This window comes from Mustelus asterias, chromosome 3, assembly GCF_964213995.1.
Source record: "Mustelus asterias chromosome 3, sMusAst1.hap1.1, whole genome shotgun sequence".
Taxonomy (NCBI): domain Eukaryota; kingdom Metazoa; phylum Chordata; class Chondrichthyes; order Carcharhiniformes; family Triakidae; genus Mustelus; species Mustelus asterias.
This window is the reverse complement of record NC_135803.1, coordinates 124,070,855-124,097,057: the sequence shown is the minus strand read 5'-3', so window position 1 is coordinate 124,097,057 and position 26,203 is coordinate 124,070,855. Positions and strand designations below refer to the sequence as shown.

Genomic DNA, 26,203 nt, shown 5'->3' with positions numbered 1-26,203 from the left:
TTCCAAAGCACTTCACAGGACCATTATAAAACAAAATATGACATCAAGCCACAATAGGTATATTATATGACCAAAAGCTTATTCAAAAGGGTTTTAGGTGTTTTAAAGAAAGAGAGCAAGGTAGAGAGGCAGAGAGCTGGAGGAAGGTATGCAGAGCTTGGGGCCTAGAAAATTGACAAGATGGCTAGTGATGGTGGAGCAACTATAAGTGGGAATGCACAAGGGGCCAGAATTAGAGAAGCGCAGATCACCAAACCTAATTTGCAACCAGATAATCCAGGAAAAGAAACAAGGGAATCAAATATGAACCATCTAAATATAAAGTTGGGTGGGGGTAGAAATTATGTACAAGACATTGTCATTTGTTTCCAGTTTCTTATCTTTATTACAGATCTCCAAAATCTGTTTTATTTGTAAAAATTTGTATATTTTTAAAAAGTCTGACCATGGTCCAAGAATAGATTCATATCATGGCAATTTTAGAGTTTTCTTTTCATTAAAAATCTGGAAGCTGGCTATTGATCATTCAGCTTAGCGTGGACTGATGACAAAATCAAAGATCCAGTTTGCATGGGCCTGCAAGTCTGCCAATATCTGCCAGAAATGGGTTTAAAAGCAGGAATGTCAAGAACAAACTGATGACCGCTCAATATAGCATACGAATTATTAAAAACATCTTAAAGAAACTTGCAGTAATGCCTTGTGGGAAGGCGAGGCAGAAAAAGAATCTCACGCTTGAGGTGCAATTTACATTTTGTTCAGTAAAGCAAAACAGCCAGAGTGGAATCTCACATTTCATTCATTTACGTTTTTAAAGTAATGATTTTGTGTTTTATTCGCTGGAGTTCAGGGCGTACGGACATTAGTGTCAATTAACTAATCCTATTGAATAACAAAATGATGGAAATTCTTCACTGTGACTATGCATGAAAATGCATTCTGCTCGATGCACAGAGCATTTCTTGCTTTAGCACAACTGAAAAAAGGGTTCATTTTTATTTCTCAGTGAGAAACACTGAGAAAACAAGACTGCCTTATTTTTGCATCTAGTGTTAACATTAACCACCACCCTTAAGGTAAGAATAGATTTTATTCTGGCAATGTTATCCTTTTTTATACTTACTTTACCCGTCGATCATTCACTGTGTGAATTTCCTAAATTAGGGATAATTTGTGCTGAATTTGAACGATTATTTTCCCTTGTGGATTAAGTAGAAACTATTTAAAGATTTTTCAATCTTCTTTTACGTGAGATCATTAAAACCAGCAGAAAGAGATTTCCTTTCTTATCGTTCCATCACAGCAAGCTCCATTCATACCAATATTCCAGTGGTGAAAGGATGAACTCCAGCACTTGGGCTTTGGGTTAATGTTAAGAAAGTGGAGGGATGGGATGTTTCTGCATGAGGAAAAAGGTCTGAATGCTACAGACTTTTAAAAAAATACATGTTGCAGAAATAGTCTTTGCGTGTTTGCTCAGGGCTGAGTATTGGCCAAAACACTGAAAGAGCACCTCAAGATTCTTTGAATGACATCAGGGAAAGTTGGGCTCATTAATTTCATTAATGTCCTTTTGGGAACAAAACCTGCCATCCTTATCCATTCTGAGCCACACGGTTCACTCTTAATTGCCCTCTGAAGGAACCTAGCAAGTCGGATGTATGAAATTGCTGACTGCAGCAGGTTAAAGAGAAAACCAACACTTTCTCGAGCCAACCAGTGATATGCAATACATGCTGACTGGGAATTAAAGAAAGCTTAACTTACTGTCCCAAGATCCAAGCTGCAGTGTAAATACTGCTTCTCTGTCTTTTTCTGCATTTGTATGTATTATCCAAATACAAGTCTTCTTGATGACCGCTTTCAACCACTCTTAGTAGTTTCATGTTTGGGTTACAGGCAGTTGCATGAAACTTACATTTCTGGAAATCATCAGCAGCAAAATGGATCTCTCATAATTTGAAAGTAGTGCTACAAGATGCAACTTGCCTTATTTTTGAGCTCAGAGATCGGAGCTCTAAGCCCTGACAAGCCTTGGAGCTCGTGTGCATGTGCAGGCTGGGAGCAGGCTGCACCTACGCAGTTCTACACCTGCTCAATGTACTTGTGCAAAAGAAGAAGGGTGTGAAAAGCCAGGTCAGGTGACTGGGTACAGAGCACCGTAGCCAACAAATGTCCCAGAGAGAGAGACCAGGGAGAGGTCCTAAGAGGAAGCACCCCAGTTGAGGGACAGAGGCAGGGACTGGAAATGTCCCAGTTAAGTCAAGAAAAAGAGAGGAGCAGAGAAACTGGCTACAATTAGAGAAAGGACTTCTGAGAACAGACTTGAAGTGAAGTGGACTCGGGAGAAAACCTCAGAATTTGAGAAGGCAGGCAAAGGTTGGCGACACCGTGCTGCAGGCCACTGGGGCAAAGGCACCCCTTTGGAACAGTAGTGTTTTGCTTGGCATGGCCAAAGAACTGAAATTGTTTGAGTGCACTCGGGAATCCAGAGAAATAGTATCTCTGAAAATGAGATTGAAACCCTGCGAAGTGGGCTGTCATTGGAGCCATTCGATTGATAGGTAGAAATCAGGATCAGGAGTCGTTTTTAATGCCCTTCGAGCCTCCTCTGCTGTTCAACATGATCATGGCTGATCCTTTATCTCAGTGCCACATTCCAATGCTTTTGCTATACCCATTGGCCCCTTTAGGATCTAGAAATCTATCTATTTTCTTCTTCACTGTATTCAGTGATTTGGTCTCCACAGCTTTCTGTAGCAGAGAATTCTATAAGTTCGCCACCTGCTGAATGAAGAAATTTCTCCTCATCTCAGTCTGAAATGGCCTTCCCGGTGTCCTATGACCCCTTGTTCTCGACCCCCCCAGATAGAGGAAAGCATCCCAGGGCCTGATGGAATCTATCCAAGGCTGCTCAGGGAGACGAGAGGTGAAATCGTTGGGCCTCTGACGCAAATCTTTGTCTCGTCACTGGACGCAGGTGAGGTCCCAGAGGATTGGAGGATAGCCAATGTGGTCCCGTTATTTAAGAAGGGTAGGAAGGATAACCCGGGTAATTATAGGCCGGTGAGCTTGACGTCCGTGGTGGGGAAGTTGTTGGAGAAGATTCTTAGAGATAGGATGTATGCGCATTTAGAAAGGAATAAACTCATTAACGATAGTCAGCATGGTTTTGTGAGAGGGAGGTCATGCCTCACTAACCTGGTGGTGTTTTTTGAAGAAGTGACCAAAATGGTTGACGAAGGAAGGGCCGTGGATGTTGTCTATATGGACTTTAGTAAAGCGTTTGACAAGGTCCCTCATGGTAGGCTGGTGAAAAAGGTTGGATCTCATGGGATAAAGGGGGAGGTGGCTAGATGGGTGGAGAACTGGCTTGGTCATAGAAGACAGAGGGTGGTAGTAGAAGGGTCTTTTTCCGGCTGGAGGCCTGTGACTAGTGGTGTACCGCAGGGCTCTGTATTAGGACCTCTGCTGTTTGTGATTTATATAAATGATCTGGAAGAAGGAGTAACTGGGGTGATCAGTAAGTTTGCGGACGACACAAAACTGGCAGGACTTGCAGATAGTGAGGAACATTGTCAGAGGCTACAGAAGGATATAGATAGGCTGGAATTTTGGGCAAGGAAATGGCAGATGGAGTTCAATCCTGATAAATGCGAAGTGATGCATTTTGGTGGGAATAATGTAGGGAGGAGCTACACGATAAATGGAAGAACCATAAAGGGTGTAGAGACGCAGAGGGACCTGGGTGTGCAAGTCCACAGATCTTTGAAGGTGACGTCACAGGTGGAGAAGGTGGTGAAGAAGGCATATGGCGTGCTTGCCTTTATAGGACGGGGCATAGAGTATAAAAGTTGGGGTCTGATGTTGCAGATGTATAGAACGTTGGTTCGGCCGCATTTGGAATACTGCGTCCAGTTCTGGTCGCCACACTACCAGAAGGACGTGGAGGCTTTGGAGAGAGTACAGAGGAGGTTTACCAGGATGTTGCCTGGTATGGAGGGGCTTGGTTATGAGGAGAGATTGGGGAAACTGGGGTTGTTCTCCTTGGAAAGACGGAGGATGCGGGGAGACTTAATAGAGGTGTATAAAATTATGAAAGGCATAGATAGGGTGAACGGTGGGAAGCTTTTCCCCGGGTCGGTGGTGACGTTCACGAGGGGTCATAGGTTCAAGGTGAAGGGGGGGAGGTTTAACACAGATATCAGAAGGACATATTTTACACAGAGGGTCGTGGGGGCCTGGAATGTGTTGCCGGGCAAGGTGGTGGAGGCGGACACACTGGGAACGTTTAAGACTTATCTAGACAGCTATATGAACAGAGTGGGAATGGAGGGATACAAAAGAGTGGTCTAGTTTGGACCAGGGAGCGGCGCGGGCTAATTGTTCTTTGTTTCTCGTTTCAAGGCTTCATTCTATGATCATCTTGCTGGTGCCAGTACAGAGCGAGACTGCGGATAGTTGGGAACCTGTCTCGGGGGCAGGGAATTCATATGGTGTTCGTGGAAGTGGAAATGAATAGGGTTGGGAAGCATTTTCCGATCAGGGTCTGGAATGGGGCGGTGGGGGTGAGTTAATAGGTTGTGATGAACAAAGCATCGTAGCTGTGAGGGACAGCTCGGTGGATAGGATATTAGTATGTAGATAGGCTGGAAAATTGGGTGGGGATCCTGGATTCAGGATTCAATCCTGGACCGGGGAGCGGCGCGGGCTTGGAGGGCCGAAGGGCCTGTTCCTGTGCTGTATTGTTCTTTGTTCTTTGTTCTTTGTTGTTCATCCCGAATCCATATGTCCAGCGCTGTTGTAACTTCCTACATTTTAATTAGATCCCTTCTCATTCTTCTAAATTTCAGTGAATACAGGCCTAGACAACCCAATCTCTCCTCATACGACAATCCTGTGATCCCAGGAATCATTCTGGGAAAACTTTGCTGCGCTCCCTCTATGGCAATTATATCTTTTCTCAGATAAGGAGACCAAAACTGCACACACTACTCCAGGTGCAGCCCCACCAAGGCCCTGTACAGCTGCAGTAAGACAGCATTGCTCCTGTACTCAAGTCCTCTCGCAATGAAGGCTAACATACCATTTGCCTTCCTAACTGCTTGCTGTACCTGCATGCTTACTTTCAGTGACTGGTGTATCCGGACACCCAGGTCCCTTTGTACATCAACACTTCCCCATATCACTATTTAAATAATTGGCTGCCATTTTGTATCTCCATCTGAAGTGGATAACTTCATATTTATCTGCATGACACTGCATCTGCCATGTATTGGCCCACTCACTCAACTTATCTAAATCACCTTGAAGCCTCTTAACCTCTTCCTCACCACTCGCCTTCCCACCAAGTTGCTTGTCATCAGTGAACTTGGAAATATTACTTTTGATTCCTTCATCCAAATCATTGATGTATATTGCGAATAGCTGTGTCCCAAGAACAGATCTTTGCAGGACCCCACTAATCACGCTTGTCACTTCAAAAAATATCTGTTTATTCCTTCTCCCTGTTTCATGTTTGCTAACCAATTCTCAATCCATGACAATATGTTACCCTCAATCCCATGCACTTTAATTTTGCACACTAACTTCTGTGGGACTTTATCAAAATCTTTCCAAAAATCCAAGTACACTAAATCCACTGGATCACCCTTATCTATTCCACTAGTTACATCCTGAAAAAACTATAAGTAGGTTTGTCAGATTTGATTTCCCTCTTATAAATCCATGTTGACTTTATCAATTTGATATTTCCTCAGTGTCTTGTTATGGAATCATTTGGAATAGACTTTAGCATTTTCCACACTGCTGACGTTAGGCTAACCGGTCTGTAATTGCCTGTTTTCTCCATCTTTCCTTTTTTAAGTAACGGGGTTACATTTGCCACCAGCTAATCTGCCACAAATATTCCAGAATCAATAGAATTTTGGAAGGTGACAACCAAAGCATCCACTGTTTCCATGGCTACCTCCTTTAGTACCCTAGGATGTAGATTATCTGGCCCTGTGGATTTATTGGCTTTTAGTCCCATTCATTTCTCCAGCACTATTTCACTGCTAATACAAATTTCTTTCAATTCCTCCTTCTCACAATACCCTTGATTCCTTAGCATTTCTGGGAAGTAATTTGTGTCTTCCTTTGTGAAGACAGAACTAAAGTAGTTGTTTAATTTCTCTGCCATTTCCTCGTTCTCTATTACAAATTCTCCTGTTCCAGACTATGTGGGACCCAACATTTGCCTTCACTAATCATTTTGTTTTATATACTTATGGCAGCTACTGCAGTTGGCCTTTATGTTACAGTAGAAGTACTCATCAGGTCCTATTTACCAAGTCTGCTACCCTTCTTTCTGAGGAAAGGTAGAGAAGGAAAGAATTACCTGCCTCCCTCCTCACCAAACAACCTTATTCACAAAACTCCAACTGTCAGACTCAACTGCAGTCTAAGCACTCCAGTACAAGCCAAGCTTGGATCAACTTTGGAAAAAATTCCAAGGCAAGATCGATAAGGTGCACGTTGGAAACCTTTGTGAGACAGACAAAGCTTCAGTGAGATTGGTTGACTCACAGTGTTGACTAATGTTTGGGTGGGATGTTGAGAAATCCACAGACTCTGTCTTGGTCCCATCTGCCATTTATTGTTCAGTGTGGTGTTTGACCACGGTTGACTTGTTATTTCACATGTACCTCAGACTTATCCTGAATGTTAGAGTATAAGAGAGATATTGTAAATCGTTTTATCTTTCTCATCTTGTGTAGTAAAGTTTGTTTTTGATTGTTCAAAACCCGAGGAATCGTGTGGCTTTCTTTGCTGAAAATGTCTTGAATCTCAAACTTTCTTTACTTTAAACAAAACATTACTGGACCCTAGACATATCTCACAAACAACCTGGGGGTCTGGCTGAGGATCATAACAGTAGTTATTGCCTAAATAATGTAGTTCAGGATGGTGATTTTGCTTCATTAAATGCCTTATATTTTGCTGACAAAGCAGCAACTGATTCTTCAACAACTTTAAAAACAACAAACTCATTTACAGTACGGCTGTGAAGTGCCTAGGGAAAATGATAGGATCCAACAACAAATGCTTTGTCTGCTCCATGACATTCTTTTCTCAGCAGCTTTTGTGCACCTAATTAAAGAAGGCAATGTTGTTGAGGCTCTTGCAATTACCTGCACATTATAGACAAAAATGAATGATTTGGAGGTAAGATTGCCAAATCTGATTGGGAGCATTTTTGGATGTTTGACTCCTGACATTGTTGCTACATAATATTTGATTATATAATGCCAATCACATATATGATCATATAACTTCTACAAATATCATTGCATTTACTTTATTATGGTTAGTTTTCCTGTAACTGAGTGATTTTGCTCATGGTTTTCTGGCTGTTCTCCAAGTTCGATGAATCTGGAGGATCCCAGTGAGCAAGCAAAAAAAAAAGGCGGAACTGAAGGTAAGGAATCTGAAGTGGGATTCACAGAGAGAGAACCAGAGGTGGAAGAAACTTCAGGCCAGTTCTTCTTGTCTCTAGATCTGAAGTTGCACACTGAGACCCAGTGGAAGTCCTGACGCACAGACCTGCATAGGAATTGCCCGGGAAGTTTAAACATCTGATAAGGAATACTCTCTGTTCCCTGGACCTTGTGCGAATGTCTCTGATTCTGAATTAGGGTAACTAACTATATATACTCTGTTAACTGTAGAGTAACTGTACAGTTATCCAGGAAATGTTAGACATTTTAAAACCTACACTAGCACATGGGTAAATACATAACTGCACCATCACCCCCAACACCACCCTCCCCAGAAGGAACAAACAATAAAACTTGGAAATGACAAGTATTGATCAGAACTGGAGTTCCATTTTAAGGTATACAAGACCAGTTCCAATCATTTCTCAAATTTTAATGTTTTTTCTACCACCTGACACTACCACTCACCTGTCTCCCCCACCGAGGTTGGACCCAACTACCCACAAGCCAACCAATAGCACACCCTTCCACCCTGGTCTTACCCCTCTACTCCCTACCTCCCAACTCATCCCCCAAACTGGCCCAAATGTGTCACTAACCCAACTAACCATTAATCAGACACAACAACTGTCCTTTCACCCCCACACCCAACTATACTCCCAGCCCAACCTGACTACTCCATTCCGATGGAGTTTCCTGAGGAACATTGTGTTATGCATTTCTTTGACAGTCAGGTTAGAAGATCGCAAAAGAAATGCTCAGCAGCATTGGATCAGTTGAATCGTTGACTACAGCAGCAATCCGCTCATCATGGCTGCTGCTTGGAAGGTTCCGGCCATGGATTCCACCAGTAGCTAACGATAACTCACTGAAATTGCACTGATTACTAATTGTAAAGTGGTTTCACTCAGGTTCTCCGTATTAACAAAGTAATCGTCTCTATATGTAATGGATATTAATAGCTACAATATCCTACCTGTAACTAGTAATAGTATTATCTATCATCTTCCAAAGTTCACAATGAAACCATAGTCCAACTCTTTCGCATTCCACAAAGTATGGTCAAGTTGCCCAGTCAGCGGCACTTTTGACAGCTCTCAATCTATCTCCTTGGATCTTGGTTTAGACTCCAATTCCATGTGAAAGTGATAACTTTGGACTGGGAGCATTAGTCGGAGATGATCTGGACTTCATGGGCTGGACTTTCATGTCAGAGGCAGGAATCAGGAGACGTCTAATCCTGCTGTTCTGATCCGCCTATGTTTTCTGCTGCTAGGTGGATTCTCCAGGGGTCCAGGCCCCAAGAGGCAGAAATGGGCACAGGCTGGGGCCAAGAGCTTAAAAGACTCTCCTCCATTCCCAGATTCTCGGTCCGGTACTTCCAATGCAATCAGTGGCTCACCTCTATATAAGTGAACATTCTGACCACTCTAAATCCCTCCCTCACTCTCATGCCCTCATCCCTTTCATCCTCACCCCTTCAGCTCCTCATCTCTTCACCCTTCATCCCTTCACCCCTCATCCTCCTCAACCCCTCACCCGTATCCCCTCACTGGGAAAAGCTGGTGATGTAATATGTTTTAAGCATGTGAAAGAGGGTTAAAAGATAATAGGACCAAAGGGAAAGTCTGTGATACAGTGGGAGACAGAGAGATTAAATGGCAAAAGGATTGATTGTTCAAGACCAGAGGAAGTGGCAATGGGAAATAAAGAAACAAAAATGTGTCCAGAGGAAGTGTGAATGGGAGAATCACGAAGACCTGCTGTTTAATAGCAGAAGGGAAAAAAAGACAAACCAAAAACAGCAAAGGAAAAGGAAATGAAACTGGGACAGAGTTAACGAACTGAAATCCCTGAACCCACTTTTGTGGCAGGGAGGCTGTAAAGTACCGAATCAAAAGATGAGATGGTAGCCGGAATTCTCCGGCCATTCATGCTGGCGGGATTCTCTGGTCCTGCCGGCAGTGCACCACCCCACTGCTGGTTTTCCAGTGGCATGGGTGGTTTCAATGCAAATATGCAAATTTCCATTAAAAGCAGCAGAGCCAGAAGATCCCGTCACCAGCGAATGGCACGCCACCTCCCACCGCTGAGAAAAACGCTGGGAGGAGACCAGAGAATCTCACCGACTAATCTGATGCTTACTTTGAGGTTCATTTGAACACAGCAGGAAAGTAAGGGTAGAGCAGTCAGAGTCAGAGCAAGGTGAGGAATTAAAATGACAGACAACCAGAAGCTCTCAGTCACACTTGAAGACCAAACCGAGGTGTTCTGCAAAGCGGTCACTCAATCTGCATTTAGTCTTTCTAAAAACGAGAGGGCTGCATTGTGAGCAGCAGGTACAGTTTAGTAAATTGAAAGTACAGGTAAATTGCTGTTTTGCCTGGAAGAAGCTTTTTTTGATGTTGTTTCCCTGTAGGTAGTAAGTAATAAGCAATAAACAATTTGTTAACTTGGTTCCGCAAACTAGAAACACCTCATATCAATTGTGGCTCTTAAATAACATAAAGTAGTTTATCTGTTCATCTTGGGCCATATCGCATCAAGTGTTTGCATGGTCCACCTACAAAGAGATTGGAGATGTGTACGTACAAAAGAAGAATAACTTGTTCAGGTTACAAGAAGGTACTTTTGCTCTATCTGTGTTATCCTCCTGTCTAAATAGATAAAAGGCTGTTTGATTCAATTCCCATGAAAGAAAAACTGTTCTGGTTGCTTTCAAGATGATGGCGCTAAACCCACGAAGGCCTCTACAGCAACACAAATCTATCACAATTTCTGAAGTATAAATACTTAAGAAGCTGGTGGCTACATGTAGTTGATTTTAAGAAAACTTCTGCCTTTTCTCTTCTTTGTTAAATATAAAATCTAAAAATCACAGGTTAAAAGAATGCTACAAATGCGCTTTGTTTGACGACAGCTATGGTGAAAGAGAATTTTGTATGTGACATGTTCCCAAGGCCGTGGCACTTAGCTGAAAAAAGCCACAAAAGGAAGACATTTTTGTTGCTGACTGAACTATTCTTTCTGCATGATGGGTCCAATTTGTTTAAATAATTTATTAATCATGTGACATGTTCAGTTGCCAACTTACCATTATTCGCTTGGGTATAATGATGGTATTTCTTTAACGTTACATTTATACCAGGGAATAATAGATGCCCGGAGTGAATTATAGATATGATTATAAGTGGATTAGTATAGATTTTCATTCAGCTGCAGCATGCTATTAATTAATTGTGAAGAATCCATCCACTGGAATACTTTAGAGTACTGTCCACCCACCTTATGAAGGTAAGTAGCCTTTTCAGTGTGGTGCAGATGCAACAATGTAATAGAAATTTTCCTTCATTCTTTTATGGGATGTGAGCATAGCTTCCAAGGCCAGCATTTGTTGTCCAGCCCTAGTTGCCCTTGGGAAGGTGATGATGAGCCACTTTTTTGAACCACTACAATCCCTCTGGTTTAGGCACACTCCAGAAGGAAATTCAGCAAGTTTTTAACTTGACGACATGGAGAAATAGCAATACTTCCAAGTCCAGATGGTGTGTGGCTTGGAGCGGAATACGCAGGTGGTGATGTCCCCATGCATCTGCTGCCCATGCCCTTCTGGATGGTAGAGGTCCAGTTTTAGAAGGTGCTGCCATAGCAGACTTGGCAAATTGCTGCAGTCTAGTAAATGGTCCATGCTACCCACTTTGTCCTGGATGGTGTCATGAAGTATAGCAATGGTAACACTGTACATCTAAACAAACAATACTTTGTTCTCCACACTGCTGAATTGTTGATTTTGCTTTGTCATGAATATATTTTCTAATCCCATCCATATATATTACTGTAACCTTTTTGTATATATTTTATAAGTAGATATATGTTTAGGTCTGATCGAGTTGTGCAAAATTATGAGGGACATAGATCAGGTAGATGGATGGGAAGAAAATAGAATGAGAAACCCCAGAAGTCCTGCCATCCTCTGGTGCGGGTCCTCATAGATTCCCACAAGTGCCTGCACCATGCAGTTGAAGCCCTGCACCATGGAGCTCATGCCCTAAGACAAGGAGATCATGTGCTGAACCATGGTGGAGACAACTCCTGCCATGGAGTGCATGTCCTGTGCCAAGATCTCCACCGCGGATGCCACCGTCAGTGTTAGCTTCTTTGCGTAGGAGTGACAACACCTTATCCTTGGACAGAAGGTGATGGGACTCCACCAGTCAGCAATGCAGTCCAAGGAGGGATGCTGTCCTTCCTTCCTGATGACCTGACTCTGCCTTTGCAGTTCCATCAGCTTGGGAAGACCAGACCCAGGGCAAGTCATTGGCCGGGGGCCCAGCAACGTCCTAGCCTCCGGCATCCCTCCGAGTACTGATTCCCTGGGGCATCCCTGCTTCCATCTACTGTAGACCTTCAGCTGTAAGGTGCTCACCAGTGAGTGACCCAGAAGCCTGTCTATTTAGTGAACCCACCAAAGTGTGAGTGTCTGCACTGATGCCGGTTGCAGGTGACAGCTGTGATGTATAGTAGGGTCTGAGAAGTCTCAGTCAGAGCTGCTCACGTTTGGAGGGTTCAGGGGCTGAGAGGATGGTCAGGGCTGCTCAACTGCTTTGCCCGCAGGAGAAGGGAGATGGCATTAGTAGATTACAGTGGATAAAGGAGGGAACATTGATTACTCACTTGAGAAATGAGTGTGTTTCGAGGATTCTCATGTTTGTGTGCTCTCCCCATTTTACCATCAGCACAGGCGCACTCTTCCTCCTCCCTGGTTAGCTTTAGTACTCTTTCTTCAAAAGATGTGAGGATTCTGAACTCTGACAGGACTCCGGCTGGCTATGCCCGCTCACGCTTGTTATGGTTCAGCTTGTCCTGCCATGCCACAGATGGGAGAGTGTAGGCAGGAGTCGTGAGATTAAAGATGGTGATAAGGTGTGGCAGGCATGGGACTTCAGTGAGAGCTGGAGTTTGAGAAGCATGGCAGCTACTGGGGGGGGGGCATGGTGGTTGTGGGAGGAGGGCCTCATGCCCGAGGTAGTTGGGTGAGAGATGGAGTTTGAGGTGCGAGGGATGTGCAAAGGGTCCAGAGAGAGACTGGGAGTGGTTCACTTTCCCTGGCTGAGCCAAGCAGGTCGTTCACCTTCTTTCGGCACTGCTGTCCTCTCTCCTTTTGCAGTGAACTGGCACTCGAGGGCTGCCGCTGTATCCCTGGTGGGGCTGGTGACCTTTCTGGATGGTGTTCTCCTGGAGCAGGGTAGAGTGGACACCATCCAGCATTCTGGTCAGGGCTCCCTCCGACAAGCGAGGTGCGGACTTCTTGACTGCCATCCCCTGGGACAGATGTGAAACACGTGTTGGGGAGCCATTTATATGAAGCTCTCCCCACTGATTGCAGCAATTACATTGTGACGGGGCGGGGCGAATCCGAGAGAGTGAGCGTGGTGTGATTCCCATTTGCATAAAAAGTTTTACTAATTAGACATAAGATTCAATCAGAAATCGCGCTGGCAGCGTCGGCCAGGATCTCAATTTTTCTCACCAGATCTGACACTCTGCCAAATTCTGATAGGATTCTATCCAATGTATGTATAATATGTAAAATCTGCACGGGAACGGACCATCCAAGCCTTCTACAGAAACAAAGTGTGTTTGTTACATGCATATATTATGTTACTGAGCAGTAGAGGAATGGGATTTGACGGTGACACTGAGATGTACCTTGACTGTAAAATAATTTCCTCCATAAAGCCTATTTGGAGAGATTGATGCATCTGTGCAGGCCAGAAAGTGCCTGAATGTGAAAGTGCAGAAGCTGTAATTGGAGGTCCTATTCATTGTGTTCCTTACCAGCTAGCTCTGTCTGAGATGAGCGTCACCATCTTTGTTGCCTGTTGCTTCTAGATGCTAATTCTGGTACATCAAAAGTGAAATACCTCTGTACCTTTCTGCTTTCTTCTTGTAATGTCGTGGAGAACAGGAACTCCACTGTGTAGGGATCCATAACCGATTATTTCTTAATGACTTGCATGGAAATTCAGCATTCTGCATCATTTTGTCAGTCCAGAACATTTTACAAACTTCCCTAAATAGATCAGATCATTTAAAAAAAGCAAAGCCCTGTGGATGCTGAACAAAGTAAGAAGTCTCTCAACACCAGGTTAAAGTCCAACAGGTTTATTTGGTAGCACAAGCCACAAGCTTTCGGAGCGCTGCCCCTTCATCAGGTGAGTGGGGGTTCTGTTCACAAACAGGGCATATAAAGACACAAACTCAATTTACAAAATAATGGTTGGAATGCGAGTCTTTACAGGTCATCAAGTCTTAAAGGTAAAGACAATGTGAGTGGAGAGAGGGTTAAGCACAGGTTAAAGAGATGTGTATTGTCTCCAGCCAGGACAGTTAGTGAGATTAAACCTGAAATAAACCTGTTGGACTTTAACCTGGTGTTGAGAGACTTCTTGCTGTGCTTACCCCAGTCCAACGCCGGCATCTCCACATCGATGCTGAACAAAAACAGAAAATGCTGGATAATTTAAATATTGCGCAACACGGAAACGCTATTCTATATTACAGTTCTGCTAATTATAAACAGTGTCTGGTCTGAAGGGTCTTGATAGCAAAAGATAAAACTGGCTGACATCTTCCAATGTAGAACAGTCAGTGCAATCTTGCACATTTTTTACAGTGGCTTGGGAGTCTGGGTAAAGTAAACATAAGCTTAAAATCAGAGCCAGCCATTTAGGAGAGAAGTTAGGAAACATTTCTTCATGTAAAGGGTGCTAGTAGAATGCAAGAGAAATTACATCAGCCATGCCTCTGCCACATCCTCTAGATTTTGAGAGAGGAACATTGAACAAATGCTAGTATTTTTCCTGAAGTCAGGGCGGCACGGTGGTACAGTGGTTAGCACTGCTGCCTCACAGCTCTAGGGACCCGGGTGCAACTCCAGCCTTGAGTGACTATCCGTGTGGAGTTTGCATGTTCCCCCCTTGATGCATGGGTTTCCTCTGGATGCTCTGGATTCCACCCACAGTCGGAAGATGTGCAGGTTAAGTGGATTGGCCACGATTAATTGCACAGTAGTGTCTGAAGATGTGTAAATGAGATGGATCAGCCTTGGGAAATGTGTGGGGTCACGGGGATAGGGTGGGGGAGAGGGCCTGGGTAAGTTACTCTATCAGAGAGTCGGGGCAGACTCGATGGGCCAAATGGCCTTTTCTGCACTCAAAGGATTCTGTGATCTATGATATCCACAAGTAAGCAGGCAAAACTCCTAAAAAAAATCAACTTTGATGGACTGGACACTGTGTCTGGATGGTTGATAAGAGTTTCCACCCACAACCAGGTGCTGTTTTCGCAACTCTCAAATGGCCAGCGTTCCAGGGGAGGACAAAGAAAACGCTTCAAGCTAATCTGAAGCTCTCATTGAAGAATGGCAGCATTGACATTACTGACTGGGAAGAGTTGGCTTACCAATTGTTTAACATGGCAACAAACTTGTCCAGCAACTTGTCACAAAGTGGTGACAGAGGAGGAAAAAAAAAGTAGTAAATTCTGCCCCTCTCATCCTGCCCCATGTGCCCAAAGGTTTGTGAGTTGAGAATTGGCCTGTTCGGGCACATAAAGACCCATGGCAGAAACCCACGACCCTAAGGAGATGTGACCCTCAAATCGAAGGACAGCCGACGATGATGGTAGAAAGTGTTGTATTCTTTCCCACGAAAAGAAGTTCAATTAATAATTTTAAATCTGGTGTTAAAGGTTTCTGGGTGGACAATGGCAGGAAAGGATATGGAGTCAAAACAGATGGATGGAGCTAAGATACAGATCAGCCATGATTTCGTTGAATGACAGGACCGATTCAAGGATCTTGAATGGCTTATTCCTGTTGCTATGCTACTGTGTTGTCAGCACTTAAATTTGTGTGCAAGTTGAGCATTTTTTTCCTATTGTGTCTCAAAAACATATTACTTGGCATCAATGTGAGAAAATTATACACTTTTGTTGCTGTGTCAGCCCGGTTGCTTTTTGGGTTAGCAGGAGACCACCAGATTGCTGTTGTTGCCAACAGACAGTATTGTCCTCAGAGAAATCTTGTAGTCTCTAAGAGCAGCACTTTGCCTCACATAATTCTGGCCCTCTTATGAGCAAGTTTCTTGGTATTGTATGGAAAAAAACACATCATGTTTCTATTCATATTTACAGGCTTGGTCACAAAATTGCACATAATCTCCGGGCTGTGGTTCAGTCTGGCTTTCAATAATGCTGTGTTTAGCTTCCGTACTTGGGCAAAGTGCTGTTGCTTATCAGTGTGTGTCTTCTCAGGCCTTGCTGAGGCACATCCTGAGTTCTCTTTTCAGTTGGCTAGAGAATAGTTGTCTCGATTTTTCAAAAAAATAATTTACACCTCAAGAAGTTATCAACCCTTGAGAACTTGTAGTAGCATGATTGTAATTTCTTCGTATCGTATGTGATTAGAATATCACTGGATGGGATTAATAATACTTTGTACTGTTTCCACCAAGATTTCTCTCCTCCCTCAAAGACTGCTGAATTCTCAGGTTTCTAATTACATTCTGGTACCTCTTCTGATTTATAAACCCAGATGGTGACGTTTTCACAAAAGAGTCAATCACAACATGTAGCCAGCTACACTCGAGCTCCACATGTGCACTTTGAGTAAAAGTTGTGAGACAGTGATCAGAAGCAGGAAACCTGGCCAGATTTCCTGGTGCTGAGGCCAATTATAGCACCACTGCTGAGATCAGCTAAATTGGGACCTTTGTGGAAAACTACTAATTAAACTAAAATCCATCAAAATCCAGCATCGAATGTGGGATTGAATTTTCTGAATAAATATTGCAGAAACTACCCATCAGAATGCTGTGTCAGAATGGGGCACATGTGGAGTCAAATACCCAGAACAGGGTAATTAGAATAAATTATTTGGATACCAATATTATGTTTCTTAAGAGTGTACACAAGGGTAAAATAAGGAGACCAGTTCCATTGGTTGGTTGAAATTTAAGGTCTTTGTGACTGGCGACATGAACAACATTGGTAGACCCAGATCTTCCAGTCAGCAGCAATGCTGCCCATGAACATTTCTGCGACCTGACCCTTTTTTGTAATTTTTGAGCTGGAGCTTCCAATTCCAGTTGAAACATCGCTTGGTCAGTGTGGACATCCACAAGGAAGGTGGCCAAGTTTCAGAAAAGATGGACAAACTCAGGACACGCACCCTTTCCATGACAATACTCAAACAGGCGCCGGAATGTGGTGACTAGGGGATTTTCACAGTAACTTCATTGCGGTGCTAATGTAAGCCTACTTGTAATAAATAAACTTTTATTACAAATAGAACCCGAGTCCCTGGCACTGTGAAGCAGCAGTGCTAACCACTGTGCCACCGTGAGTGTGTGTCAAAAAATATGGCAGGAAAAGCCAGCTTGGAGTCAGCGGGCTACATCCCACTTTTCCCACCTGAATTGACACTGAGTCAAAAGATGGAAAATTCTGCCTTATATCTTTATCCTCAAAAACAGTCTGCTGTTTTAACATTCAACCTATTAACTACCAAAAAGCAGCCATCCAGGCAGAACAACAGCTTGCTCCTGAAGTCTGTCTCTGCTGGAAAATTTTCTGATGTGGAGATGCCGGCGTTGAACTGGGGTAAACACAGTAAGAAGTTTAACAACACCAGGTTAAAGTCCAACAGGTTTATTTGGTAGCAAAAGCACATTTGTGTGGCTTTTGCTACAAAATAAACCTGTTGAACTTTAACCTGGTGTTGTTAAACTTCTTACCATGGAAAATTTTCTATCATTGTTTGTAAAACTGGCCCAGTCTCTGTGTACCTATTTCATATAGTATCAGCACCAATGTAAAGCAAATTCAACAACTCCGGTCTTCAGCCAGCTGAATTCAAACGTCCAAATGAAAGAATTCCTCATTGGGATCTTGACTCTGGACTCTCAAAATTGTGTGTTTGCTGTGGGTTATTAGTCAATTGCATCACACAAACCGAGGTTTTGAGAAAACAAAATAATTCAAAACACCTTCTGCTTATGGACAGGTGGTGAGGTGAAATAACTACCGTTTGCCTGTTTCTTTCCTGTCTGTAACACCTTGCATTACTTATTGATGTCCATGAACTATGTTGCTTCTGATCTGTCAATTTGCTCAACTACTCCCGAGTCTCCACTTTGTGATTCACTTGTCTGCAGCTAAAACTGTACTGTCTTGATTGCGATCATTGCTCTTGTGTGGCCTTCACCTTCACTTCTAAGGGGTAGGTACTTGAACATTTCAAGCACACAGCTGACTTAGCCATCCCACACCAGATCTTCATCAGATGGATAAGTGGCACTGACAAGTTGTGAAGGGAGGGTAATTGAGGTAAGATATAGGATACTTATCTTTACAACACTGCTGAGGTCATAAAACGTATTTCGGCATTGCAACTGTGACTTGGGAGCTAAGTTTGCAGATTGATCTCCTCAGCAACCTCTTCTCACTGATCGATGGAGATGTTGCCTAGAGGACCCTCCATTCCTCTTGTGGAGCAACTGGAGAGCTTAGATGCTCCCTCTAGATCTCTTTCAGACATTCTACATTTGAGCATTTACATAGCTCAAAAATACCCAATTTCCTGCCTCTTAAACAGGCATGCAGCTTTTGGGTATGATTGAATTTTAAGTTCTTTGAAAGAGATTGAATGCCTGCAGGAACTCACCAAGCCTCCTCAGATAGCATCTTCCAAACCCATAACTACTACCATCTAGAATGACAAGTGCAGCAGACATATAGGAAAGCCATCACCTGGAAATTTCCCTCCAAGCCTCTCATCATCCTTACTTAGAAAAATATTGCGTTCCTTCACTGTCGCTGGATCAAAACCTGGAACTCCCTCCCTGACAGCACTGTGGATGTACCTACACCACATGAACTGCAATGGTTCAAGAAGTATAGAAACTAGAAGCAGGAGTAGGCAGCTCACCACCACCTTCTCAAGGGCTATTAGGGATGGGTAATAAATGCTGATCTAGCCAGAGGCACCCACATCCCAAGAATGGAAAAAAAAACAGGAATGGTGGAAGCTTGGTCTGGTAGTGTCTGTTTGGGCAATTGTTAGTGAAATGATGGTTTGTTCAGTATAATGAGAACTCTAAATTCAGTCATGTTGCGTTTTCTTGTGATTTTTTTCTAAGTGTTCAAACATGACAACACATTCTCTGCACTTTTAAGCTTCTGTTGTTCCTGATTGGGCAAATCTGACGATTTTCATGCTCAGAGTCCAAGCACTGCTCCGGATAGCAGTGGAAATCGTGGTGGGCGGGGGCATTTCATTTGGTAGGAGGCAAAGCATCTGTTTCCCAATGGTGGGTCAAGATGAGTTAAAGGTGGGTGGAGCTTCCTGACGAACAATTTCAGGGACCTCATTTGCATTCATTTAGCATCTCATGCATGCTAATTAAAAGGCCGCATCGCCAGAATTAAGTTCACCCTCCAAGTTAAATTTCCCACCAGCGAGAATTTAGAATGATCAGTTTTGTGACTGTGTAAAAGTGGTATGCATCTGGCAAGCTTCACCTTTTCCACAACTTTGAGGCCAGTCGATGCTGCTTTTGCCGCCTTGGGGTCTCACACAACTTCACTCATATTGGGTGCCGGCAGCAAAAGAGACGCCGAGGGTAGACATGGAAGGTAGGTGAAGGCTGGAAGGTGTGGGGAGAAGGTGAAAGGGTGTAGCAGACTTAGTGGGAGGGAGTAGATTGTCCAGGGCAGGAGGGGAACAGTTCCAGGGAAGAGGAGTGGTGGAAACAGAGTTTGGGAAGGGGGAGGGGAATGTCTCAGATGGGGGTGGGAGGATGTCGGTAGTGTTGCTGGAGTTCTGGAGGGATGAACTCAGGGTACCAATGATAGAAGGGAACAGTCACAACAGAGGGGGGAGTGGAGTATGGTAGGGTGGCAGGTTCAAGGTGAGAGTCTGGTAGCTTAATGTCTCATGGGAAGGGAGTGGTCACGGAGGGGGATAAGACCGGTGGCCCTGATCACAGGAGAGGCAGGATCAGGGTAGGCATGCGGATGGTAACGGATTTCAGATCTCAAGTGATGGAAGGTACCTGGAGGTGGATCATAATAGGAACATAGGAACAGGAGTAGGCCATTCAGCCCATCAAACCTGCTCTGCCATTCAATACAATTATAGATGATCGGACACACACTCGGCGGAATTTTGCATTCTGTGCACAGAGTGCTAGCTGAAGTGTGAAAACCAGCCTGTAACTCACCAGCTGCACAGCTGAGTTTTCTCTCCAGATTCTCTGGCACTCTGCGCAGAAAATCTGGGGATGTAGTGCGGCCTGATGGAGATGGCAATGCTAGTTCCACCGTTCCCTGATCTGTGTTTGATACTCCCACCTCCCCATCCTCTACAGATATGGGTACACCCCCCCACCCTCACAAACATCACGATCCAGGACATGTTCCATCCATTCTGTATGATTTGTTATCTGCTTCTAACAGACAGAGATAGAGGTGGACGCCTTCAAGGGAAATGGCTTGTGGCTGGCAGCCAACTCCAAACCTTCATCCTTCTGGGTGAATGGTCTTGGCTAACAAGCACTCGTGGTTAGCCTTTCCATGTTGCCATGGTAATGGTCTCTTTATAGAGCCTTGAAGTAACTTCACTGCAGTGTCAATCTAAGCCTACTTGTGACACTAATAAATAAACTTTAAGCTTGAAGATAGTAATAGCAAGCAGTGTCAGAGGGAAACTTCTTGCACATTGTTGTCATTACCCTGGTCAAAGAGCAGTGTCTCCATCAGACCATAAGACATAGGAGCAGAATTAGGCCACTCGGCCCATCAAGTCTGCTCCGCCATTAGGCCACTCGGCCCATCAAGTCTAGCTCAAGAAGGATCCATTGTCAGTTGGAAGAGGGCCTGTACAGCAAGAGACAGTGGGGCCTCTATAAGGTCAAGATGCTGGCAATCATGGATCACTGCATTGGCCAAACCATGGGTGTATCTCCAATAGTATTCTTTCTTAACTCTGAATGAAAGGCAATGCTGGAGGCACCATCATATGCACCGGGACGTAATTTCTGTATCTGTATTAATATCTGTAAACTTATCCAAGACGAGCTATGGTTGCAAAGACTCTGGAGGATTAATGCAGATCTCCTGGCTTCATTGAGTGTATGACTAACCAGGTACTCTTTAAATATGGGCCCAGTACTTTGGAGCCCATGAGGTAACGGTTGGGCTGGTGAATGTGACGTGGTATAAATTCAGTTGTTTTATGTAGTTTAAAACAAAGTTGTGTTGTTTTTCTTCAAGTTCAACATCACCTGTCCGAATTGTATCTCAAATTGCTCTTCTGCTCTATAAAATCATAGGAAGTTTATGGCAAAGAAAGAGGCCACTTGCCCCATCATAACTGTGATGACCAAATAACGAGTCACTCGGCCTAATCCCACTTTTCAGCATTTGGTCCGTAGCTCTACAGGTTACGGTGCTTGAGGTGCATAGCCAGACAACTTTGAAATGAGATGAGGATGTCTGCATCTGCTACCCTTCCAGACAATGAGTTCCAGTCCCCATAACCCTTTGGGTGAAAAATATATTTCCTCATCCTCCCTCTAATCCTTCGAGCAATCGTCTATGGAATGCACTGTCTCGAAATGTGGTAGAGGCAGATTTAATTGAGGCATATAAAAAGGCTTTACATTATTTAAATAGAAACAATGTGCCAAGGGTACAGGGAAAAGACAGGGAATAGCGCTAAGTCATAATGCTCATTTGGAGAACCGGTACAGACACGATGGGCCAAATGACCACTTTCTGCACTGTAACAGTTCTGTATTATGAAAGAATTCCATATGCCTTCTTAAGTACCTCATCAACTTGTCCAGCTATCTTCAGGGATCTGTGGACATTAACTACCAGGCGCTTCAATTCCTCTATGAACTATTTTTATTCTTTGACTAAGATGGTTTTGATTTGGCTTTGGATTCTTTTGATTTTCTAGAATTCCTAAGATATGGCTAGTTGCTGTCTTTTTCTAACATCCAATTTACCACTGTACTTACAATTCACCACCTGTTGTCGAACAGCAAGATCAGATTTTTTTTCCCATTGACACCTCCACTCACATTGCTTATGGCATCACTAGTTTTAATTTTATCATGCTGACTTCAGTTCTCTGTAAAAAATCAACTGCTTTCTGTGGATTGGAATTATTTTCTCTTGGTAATCTAGCTAACCGTGTTTTCAATTAAACTGACTAGAATTCTGTCTTTAAAAAGGCTGTACAAGAGGGCTCTGTTCACTCGAGAGTTGACCTTTTAAATGTAAATCTATTACATATTGATCAATGCTTCTTGAGCTTGAAACCTTGGAATAGTTGAGTCTGGTGGCGTTAAAACAACTCTTTAATTTGTAATATTCTCTATGGTGTGAACTATTCTACAATTTTGTGCATTAACGTCTTAGGTTCTATACGTCACCCATCTCACCATATGCAAACGTTTTTCTCTATTGTTCCCTCACCTACTCTCTGAAATAAAGTACAATACTACAATGCATTTAGCTTTACTTTCAAGCCCTTTTACTGTTGCAAACAAATCAAAACATTGTTTCCATTTCTTCATTGACACATTTCCTTCTCGTCTCCCATGATCTGGGAACTTTAAACCTTCCATTTCTGTCCCAGTTCTGATGCCTTGCAAAAATCTGTAGCTTAATTGAACAATTAATCTCAAGAAATTGCAGCATCTCTTGAATTTTATTCAATTTTTCTGCTTTCTTCTCCAGCATACGTAATCTAAAGATTCTTCAGGATTCTCCTGGTCTATTGTCTCAACATAGGTAGTAGGTCAGCAGAACTCCGAGAGAAATGACATAACATGTTCATGAAAGATAGAGGATGGGAAGATATCCAAGAGGGCATTGGAATAGTTGAGGTGGTTGGCCTCGGGTATAGAAGGAACATTGTATTTGATAATAACTAAGAAGGATGGACTGAATTTTGTGCTGTGGATTGGTCTTCAGCCTTCTGGTGTAAAAGCCAGGTGGGGGACTCTGAGGGGGGGGGGGGGCACAACATGTTCCCCCCCTCACTTCTGACAGCTCAGCCAGCTGTACAGTAGATTTCATGTGGAGGGGCCATCCTCCACCTTTGTGGGTAAAATCCCACCAACAGCTTGGGAAGGCCCTTAATTCACAATCCATTCTGCCCCCCCCCCCCCCCCCCCCCCGTCCTCCCACCACCACCCTCCACCACTGGTAAAATTGCAGTGGGGACATGGTGCCACATTCCATGGTCGTCGTTTCCCCCCACCTATTGTCTTCCACCTTACTAGGGATTAGGGAGATGCAAAATTCCAGCCCATGATACAGGTCAGCGACTGCAACACAACTGCCTTTGTCTTTCACCTCTCACATTCACTCTGTTGTTCTCCACCACGATCCCCATGGAATTTTCCAGGTCTGAAGAATGCAAATTTGCTCTCCCCTTCAAAACTTTGTCTCCCCACAGCCTAACCCCTCTGAATCATTACATACTCAGTCTTTTCTGAATGCTATTTAATGACACTTCCAGTGGGAGGTGCATTTCTAGTTTATTTTCTAAGTTACCACGAAATAAGAAACTGAAATAAACTCCAAAAAAAAATAGTTCCTGAAGTTCAAATACAGGTGTGGATGCCCTCAATAGTTTTCTTCTTCCTTCAGCCAGAGGTACTGAGGTTGGTGCAGGGCAGGTTGTCTTACTGAGCACAAGCCATAACTTAATCTCTCTGTCTTTACCAACTGAGTCAAATGAGAAAAATACAGTTTATGAACTTGATTTCCAAGATTCATTGCTCACGTTAATAATTAAACCTGTCTGAAGATTTTCATTGGTAAGCAACAGAACTGACAAAGATTGCATACGTTTGGCTTATGGAAAAGTTCAAGTTATAATATAACTTCTTGAAGTTTTTTGATAATGTAATCTTGCTTATGACATGAGTTACAAAACCATGTATAGAATATTGTGCATAATTTCTTAAGCACTATCAACGCATTATAGATTTTTGTATTTTTTCTGAGACAAATGGATATCAAGAAACATGGTAACAGTAACTATTGTGGAGAGATTCTGCTGCACGTGTTTTTAAGTTCTATCATCCTGAGTTTTAATGAGGTCAGAGAGAATTTCACCTATCTCCCAGAAAAGTAGTTGAACCTCTAGAACGTAATTATTTTTTTGTAAGATTTGTTCAGTGTCAGTTCTTTATACTTTTAATTTCGGCGTTATCTCCATGAATAACTTTGAAAGCAGGGCTGGTGGCCAGATAATATCTTTTCTTTAAAGATTAAAATTGGAGATAATTGTATCTGTTGCCTGGAAGAATTTAACAGAATGCATATCCTTTACACATAGGTTACCCTCCAGGACAACCTTGCACTGGTTCCTATTATAAGGGGGCTGAAAGGGGTCGTGCATCATGGTAAGTAAGCTACTTATGAGTTCTTTTTATCGAAAAAAAGTGGTTGGAGTTATGTCCTTCGCCTGTTGGGTTATTTACTGATTAACTAAATGTGCACAGATCATCTTTGTTTCAGAATTGCTAGACTTAATGTATGTAAAAATATTTCCAGTTCACATTTGTAATTACAAATATTGTAAAGAATACTTCTATTAACATTTAATATTTTTTCATGAAAAAGTAATAATGTAATAATTAAATTTGTTTCATGATAAATCATCATAGCTTTTGTTATAAGTCTGTTGTAACATTTTGGAATCCATCTGGTGCAATAGTACATTTTCCTTTCCATATGCAGTAATTGAGAACAAAATACAACCTTAAATAATTTATTTTCTAGTACAACTGTTAATGTGAAATACAATTGTTGAGATTCTGGAAGGCAAAAAGGATCTAAGCACCTTGAAAAGCTTTATATCGATTTCACAATGTTTCACATATTGCGTGTATGAAGTCCAGTAACATGAACAAGGAATGAAATAACTATAATAATGCCTCGAGTCTGCATAGGCATTTTGGAAATTAGAATTTGTGTAGCTGTAAATGACAACTCCAAATATTAACATGCGCAAGCATCAGCGTGAGTCCATCACTCAACCCAGCCTCCCACCCATTGACACTGTCTGCACTTCACACTGCCTCAGAAAAGCAGCCAACATAATCAACGATCCCATGCAAACCAGACGTACTCTCTTCCATCCTTTTCCTTTGAGGAAAAAGATACAAAAGTCTGAGACCACGTACCAACCGACTCAAAAACAGCTTCTTCTCTGCTGCCGTCAGACTTTTGAATGGACCTACCTTGCATTCAGTTGATCTTTCTCTACACTCTTGCTATGACTGTAAAACTACATTCTGCACTCTCTCCTTTCCTTCCCTATGTACGGTATGCTTTGTCTGTATCGCGCACACGAAACATTACTTTTCACTGTACACTAATACATGTGACAATAATAAATCAAATCAAAATCACATATAAGCATTTGCCTTCATAAACGGGCCTCATTTTGCCTCCACAATGTCAGGTAAAGCTTAAAAGAAGAGTTGCGTAAGGAGTTTCAACATAGTGCTGAGCAGTTCAATAGGATAATGGGCAAAGTATTTATGTATAAAAAATCTATTAGGTTGAAATGGCTGAGATGGGTGGGGTCAGACCCAGTGGAATGATCCATTACAGTTGGTGAGCAAAATAAAGGGAAAATGGAATAATTGCTCCTAAATATTGCCATTTCTCATTTCCATAAAATGAGAAACACAGTAGATGAAAGATGACATGAACTGCCAGATCCAGCAGGTAAAGGCTTTTCCAGAAACGTCTGTTTGCAACCCAGTCCCTCGAGCAAAACCCACTGCATCCTACTTTCTACCTTGATGTGCTCGCTTTACCTTCTTGGTCTCTTATGTGTACCCTGCTCCCTTCCTTCCCGCATCCTTATACCCATGGATCCTTTCCCCCGCTCTCTGGCTCCCTCTCTCTGACTCCTGCCCTCTAGCCTCCCGCCCCCGCTCCCTTGCCCCTGCCTGTCGCTCCCTTGCCCTCGCCGCCTTGCTCCTTGTTAATACTGTTCTGATGTATTGAGCTTCTTAAAAGTGAAAAATTATTTTTTAACTATTCATGCTGTTCTCTAATAGGGTAATTTATCTTTCTTTGTAGCCTTAACAATGGACACAGTTTCAAAGCTAAGCCATTGTCCTATTAGCAAGAAATGTAGTTGTATCTTTAATTGTTAATTATTAGGACATACTATTGTCATTCCTTTAGATCTGATGTATGTCAGAAAAAGAAGTTTGCATAAATAATGCTCTCCACTATGTTTTTTAAGTGTGTAGAACGGTCCACTGATGGTTAAGGGTGCCAGTAAGGAATTTAGTGTTTCAATGCCAAAACTTAGGGGCATTGCAAATAAGTTCTTCAAGTTACTTTCAGTCCCTTAGCTAATTTCTCAGTGTTGAATTGTAGGTCATGCAATATACATCTTACATAAAACACCTCAGCTGATGTGTAATGAGACTTTGTGGCTTACTGGGAAGAAGCCGACTAAAGGTTTAATTTGCTCTGTGTTTTAGAGATAACACATATGCTAATTGGGTGCTAATGGATAACAATAATTTATCGATATTATGTTCACTGAGGGCCTGCTGACTTATAATAAAAACAGAAAGTGTTGAAAATACTCAACAGGTCTGACGACATCA

General features: G+C 42.8%; 1 protein-coding gene across 1 annotated transcript in view; it reads left to right on the top strand.

Annotated features, from left to right (window-relative positions):
* Positions 1–26,203, top strand: part of LOC144491556 (receptor-type tyrosine-protein phosphatase gamma-like) — a 711,057-nt gene that overhangs the window by 449,993 nt on the left and 234,861 nt on the right. Inside the window, exon 6 of the mRNA XM_078209530.1 lies at positions 23,902–23,968. Coding sequence (XP_078065656.1) covers positions 23,902–23,968 — 67 coding nt within the window. The remainder of the gene's footprint in view (positions 1–23,901; positions 23,969–26,203) is intronic.